Source organism: Nanorana parkeri, unplaced genomic scaffold, assembly GCF_000935625.1.
Source record: "Nanorana parkeri isolate BGI_ZX_2015 unplaced genomic scaffold, ASM93562v1 scaffold1558, whole genome shotgun sequence".
NCBI lineage: Eukaryota > Metazoa > Chordata > Amphibia > Anura > Dicroglossidae > Nanorana > Nanorana parkeri.
Genome location: NW_017307826.1, coordinates 54600 through 70064, shown reverse-complemented (window position 1 = coordinate 70064; position 15465 = coordinate 54600). Strand labels below are relative to the sequence as shown.

At 42.3% G+C, this 15465-nt stretch overlaps 1 protein-coding gene across 1 annotated transcript in view; it reads right to left on the bottom strand.

Annotated features, from left to right (window-relative positions):
• FAM206A (family with sequence similarity 206 member A) overlaps positions 1 to 15465 on the bottom strand; it is a 29294-nt gene continuing 13829 nt past the window's right edge. Inside the window, exons 4-6 of the mRNA XM_018570565.1 lie at positions 9636 to 9712; positions 6029 to 6098; positions 1 to 181 (exon numbers count right to left, since the gene is read on the bottom strand). Of these exons, the coding sequence (XP_018426067.1) occupies positions 35 to 181; positions 6029 to 6098; positions 9636 to 9712 (294 nt within the window). The 3' untranslated portion in view covers positions 1 to 34. The remainder of the gene's footprint in view (positions 182 to 6028; positions 6099 to 9635; positions 9713 to 15465) is intronic.

The following is a 15465-nucleotide window of genomic DNA, read 5'->3' as shown; positions in this document are numbered from 1 at the left end:
TTCCAGCTACATCTTTAGAGACGACACAAGCCCATTACACTTCTGAAGAGACGTCTGTAGGCAATGATGTCCTTTTAAGCAACAGCTCATCATACTGCTTTTGGGAAAGGAGGCCTTCTGTAACAGTCTTGCTCTCTTCAAATTTTGGCAGTACAACAGCAATGTAACCTTCCCCTGTTGGCTACAATAAAAAAAGAAAATATAGTGACTTGATTTTACCAAATGGAAGTTATTAATAGGTACATCAAGCATTTAAAACAACGTTTTACTGAAGTACAATAAATACATCAGAGGAAGAGCAAAGGAAATGTATATGCTGCTGAGCATGGGGAATAACAAGCACAGATTTTAAAGAAGGCAAAGGGAATACTCACCAGTATCGTCTGTGGTTTCCCTGCAGCTGATCTTTCCCACTACTAACTTACCAAGCCTTGTTCTGCACACTTTTGTCTGTGTGGTGGCAGACTGATTTCTGCATGTCAGAGCTGCCTCCCCAATAATAATTATTAAAACTCCAACCTTTCCTTTAGCCTTGCACAGTTGTACAGGCTCCTCTCCTCTACTGAAATTGCTTACAGTGATTTCACTGCACAATGTGGTCTTCTCACAGTGTGTATAAAGGTGCCCATACACTCTACAACCCTCGCAAGACTTTTGTCTTGCGAGGGTTGTAAAATATTTTTTTTAAAAACATACGATCTGCCCATCTTGGACAGGCAGATCGTACTTGCGATCATCGCAAGCATGTCCCCCCCTGAGGGGGGGGTTTCCGATGACTGCAATGCTGAACGGGCAGTGTGCGAGTGCGCACACCGGCCCGTTCAGCAGTGATCTCTTGATCATGTTAAAACCAGCCGAAAATCGTACGATTCTCGGCTGGTTTTCCAACATCTAAAAAACACAAAAGAAGAGGCGCCTTTCCTGGTGCAATATCATTTAATCCAAAAAGACAGGCATAAAGGTGAATTGACAGGTACTCACTATGTTGAAGATAAAAACAAGCCGTTGGACAATATGACCAGAGCAATAAAAAGATCCGGATAGCGTGTCCTGTGTAAAGCACTGCTGTGTCGACGCGTTTCCGGGGCACGCCCCTTCATCAGGACGTGCCCCGGAAACGCGTCGACACAGCAGTGCTTTACACAGGACACGCTATCCGGATCTTTTTATTGCTCTGGTCATATTGTCCAACGGCTTGTTTTTATCTTCAACATAGTGAGTACCTGTCAATTCACCTTTATGCCTGTCTTTTTGGATTAAATGATATTGCACCAGGAAAGGCGCCTCTTCTTTTGTGTTTTTTAGATGTTCCAGTACCCTTGACTGTTTTGAGGCTGCACCTTGCATATGTGCTTACGATTTCTTCCCCAGGAGGGATAAGGATTGTCCTTGGCGCTTTTAAAACCATAAACCTTTCTGGTTTTCCAACATGCTCGATGTACAAAAGTCGTGCGACTGTACATTAGAAACGGCTGCACGCCTTCCATACACTGCACGATTCTCGTACGAGAATCGTGCAGTGTATGGGCACCTTTAGAAGCTGCAGCAAGTCACAGAGCCTGCCTCATTTCCTGGCTGGAGGACATCCAGCATCATCTAGCCCTATATTCCCCAGCATTAATGTCCCTACCCCATACACTTTCATTTATTTGATTTCAGTTCTTTGTCATGGAGGCTTGACATCATATGTGGGCATTACCTAAGGTGAGTCTTAGGTAATGCCCACATATGAAATGCAGTCTGCCTATAAAATGTCCACTCCTCTAGGATCCCATCAAAACATTTTGATATTTTCATAAATCCTCAAGAGCCAACCCACTGCAATGTTTTAACCACTTCAGGACCGCCATATGTATATATAAACGGTGCTGTCCTGAAGTGGTTATACCAAGATCACAGCCATTGATGACTGTCACGTACAAGACTTCGGGGAGCTATAGAGCTGGGTAGCGTGTAAACCCCACCCCCTCTGCTGACTGCTATCCCGGGATCTGCTTTCCTCTGTGCAGACCTGGGAGCAGCATGGTAGGTCTGTGTACCTCGATTGGAGGGTGGTCAGCATACTTCCAAAGGCTGATCTCCAATCAATGAACCCAGAAATGACATGTATTACATCAGTTTCAATTTCACTTTGTCATTTCTCTAGCTGCTGTGACCAGAGGAGAAGCTGATGAAACCCAATCTAAGACCCCTGATGTCTCCCAGAAAAAGGAACTGTAACATCCTCTTTGCGATCACATAGCGGGATAGTTAAGCCCATACGAGATAGCAATAAAGTTAAGTCACAAAATAAATGTAAAAATTGTTTGGGTTTTTTTTTTTAAAGTCCCCACCCCTACATACAAACCTAAAACACACATCGGCGAACTGTAAGCAGGGTGACTGGTGTCTAGTACTGTGTGGCAGAGTGGCTTTATGTGCGTTCAATGTGCATGGTCTCCAGGGGCTGTACACAAAATACTGGTTTAGAGCAGAGAGGACGAGCCTGCGGAAGTCCAGGAGCCATGCTGGTCAGGCAGGGCTGCAAGCTGAGCCTGCTCTATGGAGGGTAAATTTGCACGGTCACTGAAGTGTGACCTATGGTCCAGTGGATTCAACACAATACTGACAGCGCTCTGTCATCCTTACTTTCATGACTTCCCTAAAAGCATACTGACACCCTAGAATAGTCTGATTGGTCCAGCCCTGTTTTAACTGTTGGTTAAAGAGGAACACCAGGCAGAGAAGTATTATGTGAATGGACAAATGAAAAGGGGCAGATAAACAACACCATCATCATTACCCTGTATGTAAGCCACAGCAATACCTATACTTTTCCATCATTGATAAAAATATGGAGAGTCACACTACAGAGCACCAATCTGGTAGTGGGATAACCCTCATTAGATCTTACTTTCTTTTTTACACACAAGGTCACAAATTCCATTGCCTGTAGTTCTACTTCAACTATAGTCATATACAGATTAAAACACACACACACACGAGAAACCACCTAGGTGGAGATTTTTTCAAACGTTTAGGCCGCACACCCCCATCCCTCAGCTAGGTAATAGGTGGCAGAAGCTTCTCCAAACATCAGTAGCATTTTGCAAATACAATACAAAATCATTCATAAAACATGCTCAGCGACAACCTCTTCCCCTCCCAAAGAAATGAACCCAGAAGTAGTCTGCACAGGTTGCTTGTGGTTCATTTAAAAAGGTAATTCAACTGACTGCATGAAATTACAATGCAAGGTACCCACATAATTTCCCAAAACAATGCTGGTAAACCTCTCATCACACCTACCCAGCACACTTTTTCCCCATGCCCATAGTCCAAATGCACATTTGTTATAAGTATACCCTTCTTTGTGCCACCAGCAAGTTCAATTATAATTCCTGGGCCTCGCTGAAAAGCTCCAGGTCTAACAACATGTGGGTCCACAATTGTCAGAAAGGCGTCACTGTCCTTGAAACATACCACTGTTCTCCCATCAATCTTTACAAGCTAAAGTTGGTTTGGAGTGGCTGGACACAAGAGACTGAATCCCATAGACTCCTGGTGGCCTTTGTGCTGGATGGTGTCCAGGATAATGCCCAAGTGGTGATGTAGGAATCTCTTTGTGCGCCAAGTACTGGCAACCCAAATGCTGCCGACTTGACTTTGGTTGATCAATGAAAGGCTGAACTCCATAAACCCCAGAAAGATTGCATGCCAAGCTGGGCTCTACAGAATATTTGGCAATGTGGGCAAAAGTCTGTGTTCATCGGACGAGGCATTTACATGGTGGATAGGGCTTTGCTGCACATTCTGAGGACTTATAGAGCCACAATATTATGGTATATGTCCAAGTTGACCACAAACATAGCACCATTTATGTGCAGTTTGAGGTTTTTCCACGGATATGAGTGCCATGCAGTGCATCCCAAGGCTGGATGACATTTTCCTTTGTGATAGAGGGGGCGGTACAGAGCACATTTACTTTGAGAGTGAAACTGACAAGGTTTTATGGACAAAAGTTAATCTGCCAAATAGACTGCAGCCTCAACTGTGGCTGGCTTCCTTTTATTAACCCACTCGTGTATCTCTGCAGAGGATTTACTAAAAAAAAAGTTATTTTAGAAAAGTCTGGAGTATATAAATCAACAGTAAAAGCCTGTTCTCCCTCCAGCCATCTGTGACAGGCTATAGTCATCCTGTGGGCATACATTTAAAATGACCCGCTATCATTGCATGTCTCTAAATTGGGTGCAGTAAAACTCTGTCATAACTGCATAGTATGAAAGTACTACTTGGGCTATGAAAGGTACCTTTTCATAGCCCAAGTTTTAAAGATTTATAGTTCGAAAGGCCTCAGCAGTTATCCCATTATGCACCCTGGATGATAGGCAGACCCATTTTTTGGGGGTCCTCCAATAATTGGCACAGATTCTCAAAATCCTAGAAGAAGCCAACAATATCATCAGTCGCCTTATTAAAAACTTGTGTTTTAACAATTGAATTGTGTATTTTTATCGGTTTAATATTAATTTGAGAAACATTTGCGCAATTATCGCAGGGCCTACAAATTTAGTATCACCATCTTTTTATTCTACCGGGCCTGCGCTTTCAGAAAATATATGGTTTGGGGGGTCTTTTACAAACGCTAGCAACGCAGCAGTTGAAAATCAAATCAATAGGAAAAAATTGCAGAAAATTCAAAAATGGCTTGGCCAGCTGATTTGAAAAATGTTCCGGGGGGCTTGGCAGCGAAAGGGTTAAAGTCTTGTTTGTGGGTTTTTGGATGCTGATTGTAAGCCGCCTCCCTCCCTTGAGCCCTCTGCAGTGCGAAATAAGTGCGTTCTCGTTGGTTTGCTCTTTTAATGGCTTCTTGTTTAATCGTCCAGAGTGGCCCGTTTTCCCAGTATGGCCATTTCCTCTTCATACCAAGCCACACATTGAATTTTTGTTGACTTTTAAGCAGTTGTTCCTTGAAGCTCTGGCCTGGATAGTTCACTTAATCCCACCACTGCCACCAGTGTCAAGGATCACAAAACAGGGGTGAGATTCCAGGCCCAAATATCAAAATCTATTTACAAACTCTCAGCCAATGATCACATTCTTTAATCCTGTAGTATCCAGGACCTAGCAAAACAATCTACACCTACACATCTAATGTTTTCCTTTGTCTCACCATAGCCCTTGACACACCCACAGGATGACCACCTGGGTGGGTGGAGATCTTCTCAAATGATTAGGCCACACAAACCCAACCCCCAGCTATGTAACAATAGGTGTCATAAGCTTCTCCAAACATCAGCAGCATTTTACAAATACGATGCAAAACAATTTAAAAAAAAAACATGCTCTGACAAAATATAAAAGGAAATGTGAAGACTTTTTAAAAGTTACATTTTGACACAAATACTCCACTCAAAGAGTTTGTGAATGGACACCCCAACAGTGTTCATGCTTCCATCTTCAAAAAAATATTTATTGACTTTAAATTATTAAGGTATTACCACAGCATGAATGTAACTTTTTACCTCTGGCATTACAACTTTGTTGTCATATGCAAAAACCAAAGTGCCAGTTTACAAAAGAGAACTTGTGTGTATACTTGGCAAGTGTAAAAAAATTTAATCTCACCACTGCAAACCCAAAAGATGGTGCTGAGGATGCCAGCAGTGAGCTAATCTCAAGCAAGCAGGAAATTCAGTCACCTTACTCAGTTGGGTTATATAAATGTACATGTTAAATTTGAAATAGCAATAGTTAAGTGTACTTTAAGCTTGTGTGAAATATTAATTGTGTGCTGAGTTGCTGGTTTTTAGTCTCAAACTATCATTCTGAAGAAAAGCAAAATATTGAAGTAACCTAACAAATTAATCGCATGCTTTACCTCCCCTATACAAATCAATACAACATAATGATCAAGAGCTTTGCTGCAATTACTCAATCAAAATATAGTTAAAGATTAAAACAAGTTTGCAAACAATTTAGAAATTCTTTCAGATGGAAAATGGTCAGTTTAAAAGAGAGTGTATGAGTGATCTGTGATAATTACCTTTTCTTTTAATAGTTCAGGATGAGGAAGAATATTTTCATTAACTTCTAGAAGCCGACCTCTGATACAACTAGATCAAAAAAATAAAATTAAAAACTAGAATTAAAAAAAATACTTCTAGAAGCCGACCTCTGATACAACTAGATCAAAAAAATAAAATTAAAAACTAAAATTAAAAAAAAAAAAAAAAAAAAAAAAAAAGGTATGGGTGTACTAGTATAAAAGAAAAACATTAAGTCTATGGTGTTCTACAAAAGAGATGGATCCCCTTGCTACATTTCTCTACATGACATATGAATGTTGAGGGAGAGCAGAGGTACTACCATATAAAAAAGGCAGTTGGTCTAAAAAAATTTACCCTTGAGTGGGGATAGCTTGGTACACCCTGTTCAAATAAACTAAAGAATTGCAAATCCAAGGTGGTATTAAGTCCAGCTATCAACTTTGTTATGCAGCAAACCTCTTTATAGACAATTATGTTCAGAGAACATGTTTGTCTTACAGGTCAGCAAAAAGTGTTAGTACATGAAACTATCCTTCAGAGATATTATCCCTCAAACAACATTTGAAAGTACCATGTGATGATATAGGCTTATGTTTTTTATAGTGTATTATACTACCACTGCAGAAGGTATGTGAATTCATTTGTACAACTGTGCTGTGAAGCAGAACATGTATTAAATATGTAAGAGCAAACAAGTAATATAGTAGACAGTATGTTAGACAGTAACTAGCAAAGACCATTTAGCCAGATAATCTACCCTGGACAGGAAGACAGACCCTTTAACATTATTACATTTTATCTTTTTATTAAGCAAACCTTTTTTGTTCTGTTTTTAGGATATGATTGCTTTAAACACATATTTGCACCGCAAAACACTCCCAATGGCCAACCATTAGTAAATACAAGTATTGGACCAAGAAATAAAACATCAAATCTATCTGATATAAAAGTCCTTGCCGTGAAAGCATTGGGTAGACTCTCTTCAGATGAATTAGCAATGTACTTATTATTCAAGTCATTGGCAAAGTAGTGTCAAAGGCTGGAGGATTTCCTCATAGAATTGGGCTGTGGGAGACCCCAAAAAGGAGAGATTGGTTGTTAGTGCAACATGACCAAGATGGGTGTTCTTGTTTGGAGGGCAAGACCACTGTCTGGACTCTGCATCAGTCTTTTTAAAGTTTAAACATCTGTTAGGAGTATGACCAAGACAGACTGACTATTAAAGAAGAACTCTTTGGAAAATAATTTTTAACCCTTGTGTGGGCCTACCCATGCACTGCACGGGTTAACTGCTCATTTTGGTTTAGGGATTGAAGAAAGAAAAAAAAAAAGTTAGTTACCTGATCCTCAGAGCCAGCTTGCTCATAGACCGGTCGCTGGGGACTCTCTCTCCCTCCGCTGCAGCGGTCTACGGTCCTGCGAGTCATCACGTCCTATACACCAGTGTATAGGACGTGAGGACGCCGAGGGACATTACATTGCTGCAGAGAAGAGAGGCGGGAGGGAGCGCTGTCACAGCTGGCCGGCTCCACGGATTGGGTGAATTTAACATTTTTCCTCCCTAGACCAAAATGAACAGTTAATAATAATTGTTCTGCTTTAAAAAAGTAGGATTCTGAAGAACTGAAATGCTGTTGGTTTAAAAGTTATTTTTGAAGTTTGATGCTTTTTTTCAGTCCAATTATGTCAGGTGAGCCTTCTATTGAAGTAAATGGTTTGATTTTCCACATTGTAACGTATGTAATATTACACTGGAATTAGCATTGAGTTCTATAGTCCTGCCCAAGAGCAAGGAGTGGGAAAAAACAAGTTATTTTATTCAGTTTTAACATTGTCTAGTTTTGTGGGTAGATTTTAAACTTGTAAGACTAAAGATTTCCAGTTACTCGTGAATTTAGGGTGGAATGTGTTGCTAGATTAAAGTTTATATAATCTTTTATCAAGTTAAAGGGTTTGAAATGCCACTAGTATTACAAAATTCATAGAACAGTCTTGCCAACTACAGAGAAATACAAAATTTGCAGCTTGCTGTGTTCTATTAAGCAAATGGAACAGAGCTGCCCCTTGAGTCTAGGGCTGCAACAACGAATTATTATCGATGATGGAAAACCTTGTCAAAGTTTTCAATCATCGATTAATCTGCTTTCGATTAGTTGCCCGCTTGTGGCTCCACACAAGCTGCACGTTGCTGCTCCTCCCTGCCTCATGCTCGCCGCTTCCAGACCCGTCCCCTCCAGGCCGCATCCACGATTGGCACAGGGACGCAGGGAGAAGATGAAGCAAGGAGGAGCAGGCGTGGGGGGACAGCCGCCAACAGACAGGCCCGATCTCAGAAGCAAGTTGCTGGAAGACTGCTCAAGTAAGCCTGCACTTCTCCCCACATGGCACAAAGTAGTGCTGGGATAGTGGGATTTGTAGTCCTCTATAGCTGATGGTACATCGTGCTGTATATTATACAGAGCAAGGTACCATCAGCTATAGAGGAATACAAATCCCAGAAATACATTATACACTTTATGAATGTGGTATTCTGCATTGTGTTCCTGTATAATGTATTATTGCTGGGATTTGTAGTCCTATATACAGCGCAATGCAGAATACCACCAGCTATAATGTACTATTGCTGGGATTTATTGTTTCCCTCTATAGTTGGTGGTATTCTGCATTGCGCTGTATAATTTTGCATTTCACTACATTGCACACCACACTTTTTTTGCTCCTGTGATGGACTATAATCTCAATACAAACTAGTAGTCCATCACTGGAGCCATTTTTTTAAAATTACTTATATTTTATCTGGTTAATCGAACTTAATAAATCGGCTAAGTAATCGATTTTGAAAATAATTGTTAGCTGCAGCCCTACTTGAGTCCTGAATTTGGAATGGACATTACTGTTGAACCTTTGCTTTTAACACTATAAAGAGATGTTAGAAATGCTGTTAGGACCATTCAAACTCAGCAGTCTGCAATGATGTCTGCTGGTTTGGTCCTCCCACTGAGACAGATAAAACCTGAGGTAGAGTCCTGAGACTGCTATTTTCTATAAACTGTGACTCAATTGTATTTTTCATTCTTTTGCATTGTGTGTGTATTATTTCACTGATATGGAATGGTTTCCCTAAGTTTGGAGACATAGCATTGTAAGTATAATCAATTTCCTTGCGGTTATTGCACATTAATTTAGGATGAACAGCGCAGGCGACTGGTGATCTGTTCAATAACTGATCATTGAATTAAGAGTCTAAGCACCAAGTAATATAAACATGAGCTGCAATGCATGTTGACATGCACTTTGATGCATTTCCATTGATTTACAAAATGCATCTGGCAAAAAAAGAGAGAATGCTACTTTGTAAAGCAAAAATTGTGTATACACTAATTAAAAACAGATAAACATAAGTTTAAGAAACCTTAAAAAAAAAAAAATGGCCCACAACCAGCATTACGGAATGTTTCCCATAAGGAGTATGAACACACTATGATTTTAAGATTGTATATAGTATTTAATTAAATTTTTTAATTAAAAACATTTTTAAAGTTTGCAACTGCTGTTCATATACATATAATGCAATGATTATGACACACACAAAAAAAAGCATACCTATAAACAGTATACTCATCACCATCGCTGCAAGTTATTCTACATAAAGGTGCAAGTTCTGTTAGGAACTGAGCTCCCTGAAATGAAAAAAGGCAATTCAAATAAATTGGTTTGGTTTAATTTTTCTAATCATTAATCTGCAACAAATATTCTAAATGTCTTTGTTTATGCACAGCATGATGCACAGAGTACGGTTGCAACCAAAGGCTAACAAACAAAAAACTGATAAAGAAATTGCTCCTCCTCCATTGTCTCTTTCATTAAAAGACTGCTTTTTTCCATGATAGGCTGACAAAGGGCATACTGCTATCTTCAAACTGCAGTGCCATCTGCAGGCTAAAAGGTTCAGAAGGTAAAGCATCATAGCAAAACCACTCCGATTGGATCCTGGTTGTTAGTAGGGGCCGTGGTGGTCAGTGGGAGCCAGTATGACAGTGGGGGAAACGTAGATTAAACAGGACATCATGCAAGGAACCTTAAAGGAGAACTATGAGATGAGTGATTTCCACTCACCTCATAGTTCTAGCCGACCTGTGACAATGAGACTGTCACAGGTCGGCTCAGTAGATCGGGAGGTGAGCGAACACATACCGGGTTCGCTCACCTCTCGATCCTGTCATGGCTCTCTGCCGTGACAGGGGGAGGGGCTGGATTCCCCTCTCCGATCTGACTGGCGGAATGGACGGGGGAGGGGGCGGGTACACCTGGCTCTGCCTCTAGATAGGCAGAGCCAGCTGTCACTCACGCAGCTGGGCGGATCCCGACGCCCATGTCGGGATCCGCTCCGGCGTCTCAGTTTACCGCGAGCTGTAGCGCGCGGTATACTGAGCTTAGGGTAACGGGAGGACGCTAGTTTGTGTCCTCCCGTTACCCTAAGGAGAACTATGGGGAAAAACACTGACCCCATAGTTCTCCTTTAATCTACAGATTGCAGGCAGGAAATGTGTAATGAGAAAAAACAAAGAGTGTCATTACCAAATGATCCTTTAAGTATAAAAATGTATATTCAAATATATATCACTATTTTATTCTTCCATATAGACTTCTAAAAAACATGGGTATAGGTTTCCCCAAAATGGGAAAAGAATTCAGCATCCAAAATCCCAACATTTATAACCATCAGAGTAGGCTATTCAAACAGCATGGAGCACCTGTATAGATACGCATGATATGGTCTATTATGAAAGTAGGATCCATCAGGGAAGATTGCCCTTAGTATTCCGACACACCACTTAGTGCCAAACTTGCATATATTGAATAAGGCCAAAATACATATTGTTGTGAAGAATATTCAGTCTGTGTGCAAACTGTGCTCAGATCCTAATGCATATAATCCAAAAGAAAGTTCACTGTATTTCATTAGAAATATATCAACAAAATAGTTAAAGTGACATTAAACCCTCAGATTTTTTTTTTTAAACAAAGAATTTTTATTTTTTTAAATTTTTCATAGCAGTACATAAAATATTGCAGAAAACATCAAAGGGTGTACAATGCAGATATACATGTAGCATGATGAATGCGAGTATTCACTTTATCATATTAAAACTCAAGTGCACGGACAACCGTCCGACATGCGTGTTAACAATACATGTAACTGACTTTGTTAACGGCCCAGCCTAGCTCGATAGGGTCAGCTCAAAGCTAGGTCGGGCTCTTCCGCGATAATCTTGTGTACCTTTTTCCTTGGTTTCCAAGGTATGACACTGGTAGTCAGTAGACTAACACAAAAAGAGGGTCTGAAAATGGAAAAGAAACCAGAAAGGAGGGAGAGGAGAGGAAGTTTGAAGAGCGACAACCATGAGACCAGCAAGACATAGGTGATAGTAGTCTCATGCTAACTGAAAAATATTGGGGTTTAGATCTGGAAGTTCAAGTTCGCACCATGGCGTCCACACCTTCCGAAATTTGGCGTACGAGTCAGACAGTACGCTGGATAGTTGTTCATTAATGAAGAAGCCCTGCATACGTTGTTTGAACTCCCCGAAAGGTATTGTCTGCTTCTTCCATGAATGAGCTATTGTCTGTTTTGCCGCCAAAAATACAAAATCCGCTAATTTCTGTTGAGGCCGCCGTAGTTGAGGGATTTTCAAATGCATAAGGGCGTGCCAAGGGTCCCTGCGGACCTTTATGTCAAATGAGATCAATCTATAGATCTTTGACCAAAATCTTATAGCTGATGGGCAGGCCCACCATATATGCATGACATTACCTTCTGAAGAGCAACCTCGGAAGCAATTTTTAGGATAAGATGGGAATGCGTGAGCTATTCTGGAAGGGACCAGGTACCATCTCAGGAGCACCTTATATGCCGATTCTTGAGATAGGATATTATGCGAGCTTTTAGAGATGGACCTCCATATTGAATTCCAGTCTTCTTGGGAGATTTGGTAGAGCCCAGGTCCTCATGCCATTTGGCTACATACGTTGGGGGTGCGGAGGAGGGAGGGGTCTTCAATTGGGAGTAAAGTGCTGCAATAAGTTTCGGGGCATAGGGATCGTTAAGACACCGGCTCTCAAACATTGATAGAGAGGATGGTGGTTCTCCACCACGAAGGAGGGTTTGAATCCAGTGTCTCATTGTAAATAACGGAAAAATTCCCTCGGCGGGGGGTCAGATTTGGCGACTATGGATTCCCATGTGCGGATTCTGGTACCCTCAAGAAAATGGTACATCAGGGAATACCCCTTCACAGACCACCAGGTAAAAGCTGACGGTGATTCCACCGCCGGTGGGAACATCGGATTCCCCATTAGTGTGGATAGGGGAAGATGGGGGGGAAAGCAAGTGACTTGAATATTTAACCGAATCCCACACTTTCAAGAAGTGAAGGAGAAGGGGACTTAGTTGTGTAGGCCCGAGGGTGGGTGGCAGCCATGGTAGTGTAGAAAGGGCAGTAGGATGAGCATTGGGCAATTCCAGGAGAACCCACAGCGGAACCTCAGTAGTGGTATGTAGAGCCGCCAGAGGTGCTATTTGGGCAGCTTTGTAGTATGCTATCAGATTCGGAACTCCCAGACCTCCTCGTGACCTGGGGAGATATACAGTCTGTCTAGCCACCCTGGGGCGCTTATGATGCCAAATAAAAGGTAATGACTGAGTTTTGGAGGGATCTTAGTGCAAATAAGGGTATTGGGATTGGAAGGGTTTTAAGATGGTATAACAACTTGGGGAGAAAAGTCATTTTTACTGCTGAAATCCGGCCAAGCCATGAAATGGGTAGAGTTTTCCAGGATAGGAGCATATCTTTGAGAGTGCGGAAGAGAGGGATATAGTTGGAGGCATAGAGTGATTCGAGTGAGTTTGTTAGGCTTATTCCCAAATACGGGATATATTTGGTTGCCCAGGTAAAGGGAAAACTCTGTTGGAGCAATGTCACGTCAGAAGGTGAGAGAGAAACGTTCAGGGCCAGAGATTTATTTGGGTTAACTACCAATCCTGAGACTGCTCCGAATTCCGTCAGCAGAGAAAAGAGGGAGGGTAAAGAAATAAGTGGTTGAGTAAGGGTAAGGAGTATGTCATCCGCAAAGAGGCTCAATTTAAAAGTGTAGTCAGCAATTTCGACACCTCTGATGGAGGGGTTGCTTCTGATAAGCATAGCTAAGGGTTCTATTGCCAGGATAAAGAGGATAGGCGACCTGGAACAGGGGGGAGGAAAATCCTGAATAGACTATGCGACCTGAGGGTTGGTTATATAGAGCTGCTACCCATGACTGGAATGCCGGACCAAAGTGCCATCTAGACAGTATATATTGAAGGTAGTCCCAAGAGACTGTATCAAACGCCTTCTGAATATTGAGGGATAGGAGAAAGCCAGGCACTGATCTATGGCGAATCAAATCAATTAAGTGAACCACTTTGCGGATGTTATCCCCCGCCTGTCGGAGTGGGGTGAAACCCACCTGGTCTCTATGGATAAGTGCACCTATGAACCTATTGGTCCTAGAGGCCAATATTTTAGTAAGGAGTTTCACATCCGTATTTATGAGAGAGATTGGGCGGTAGTTTGCTACCTCCGTTGTGTCTTTGCCAGGTTTGGGAATCATGGCCACATTAGCTTCCAAAGAGGAAGGGTGTAGATTTTGCTGCGACTTCAAGGCGTTAAATAGGCGAGTCAAGAATGGGGCTAGGACCTCTTTAAATTTCTTATAATACAGGTTGGAAAATCCGTCTGGTCCCGGGGATTTGTTTGGTTTCAAGGAAGAAATGGCAGCGAGGACCTCATTTTCCTCAATGTCAGCATCAAGTTGAGTTCGAGATGCCTCGGAAAGACTGGGAAACTGAAGGTCTTGAAATAGTGCATTCGCTTTAGTAGCGTCAAAACCAGAGGATTTGTTGTAGAGGGCGCTCATATGGGTGCGGAAAGCCTCCACAATTTTGACGGGGTTAGCTGTGGTACCCCCATTAGAGGATCGCAGTTTCACTACATGGCGGGGGGAAGGCAACATTCTGAGTTGTTTTGCTAAAAGTGGACCAGGCTTATTGGCTCTGGCATAAAACATCTGATTTTTCCAGCGCAGTTCCTTCTCTGCTTTAGCGTTTAATAGCAAATTCAACTCCACCTTCACAGCCTCTACTCGTGTTTTAAGGGAGGGCGAGGGAGAGGCCTTCCATTCCCCCTCTAGGTCTGCTAACTTACGTGATAGAGCGAGGATCTCCCTGTCCCTTTCTTTCTTAATAGGAGGAGGCTATACTTATAATTTCCCCCCGCATGGTAGCCTTGTGTGCTTCCCATAGGGAAACCGGGGATGAGACCGAATCCATGTTGAGGGAAAAATAACTCAGGAGTGCGCTTCTAATTTTAGCACAGGAAGTATCAAAAGTAAGCAGCGACTCATTAAGGCGCCAGTTAAAGCTAGGAGGGGCTCTCGGGAGGGCTGAGCACTCGACAAAAACTGGGGAATGGTCTGACCATGGTGTGGATATAATTTTGGCTTTCAGGAATAAAGGAACCGAATGCTGCGCAGTGAAAAAATGGTAAATTCTCCGGAAAACATTATGGGGATGTGAAAAAAAAAGTGAAGTCTTTCTCTGTTGGGTGCAGTTCCCTCCATACGTCCACTAGTTTGTGAGTAGTTAGAAGGGAGCCGACTAGTTTAGACTGCGGGTCTGCGGGTGTATGAACCCGGGGAGCGGGAGGAGTCAAGATGGGGGTTCAGGATAAGTGTGCCCTTGCCATGGTGGGCCACCTGTTGGAAGAAATGTCAGAGAAATCTAGACTGAAAGGTATTGGGGGCATAGTACGTTGCCAACGTAATGTCAATGTCATATAGGGTGCCTTGGAGGATCAGGTAACGGCCCGTAGGGTCCGCAACCTGCTTATTACATATGAATGGCAAGTTTTGGCGAAACGCTATAGCTACTCCTCTTTTTTTCTCATGAAAGTTTGCATGATAGGAGTGTGTATAGTGTTTACCTAGGTAACAGGGACATGAGGCTAGTGAGAACTTGGTTTCCTGCAGGAAGATAATATCAGCCCGGCAAGAACGATAGTAGTTCATGGCTTTATTGCGCTTCACTGGGGCATTAAAGCCCTGAACATTATGGGAAATAATTTTCAACGTCAGAGGAGGCATAAGTTAAGGACTTGGGGTTGTAGCAAAGGTGTGCCACCCATCACCAGTGATGGTAAGGCCACTTTGGAGGTTCTCGAGGTCTGTCACTCAGGGAGGGAACAGAAGAGGGGCAAGAAGCAGGTAAAGAAAGCAGAGAAAGAACCAATGGTGACAGTCATGTGGGGGATAGGCCAATCACCCGGGCACCGTGGCAGGATCATGATGAACTATAGTTCATTAGCCACGGGGAGGGAGAGAAGGGGAGAGGTGTGGT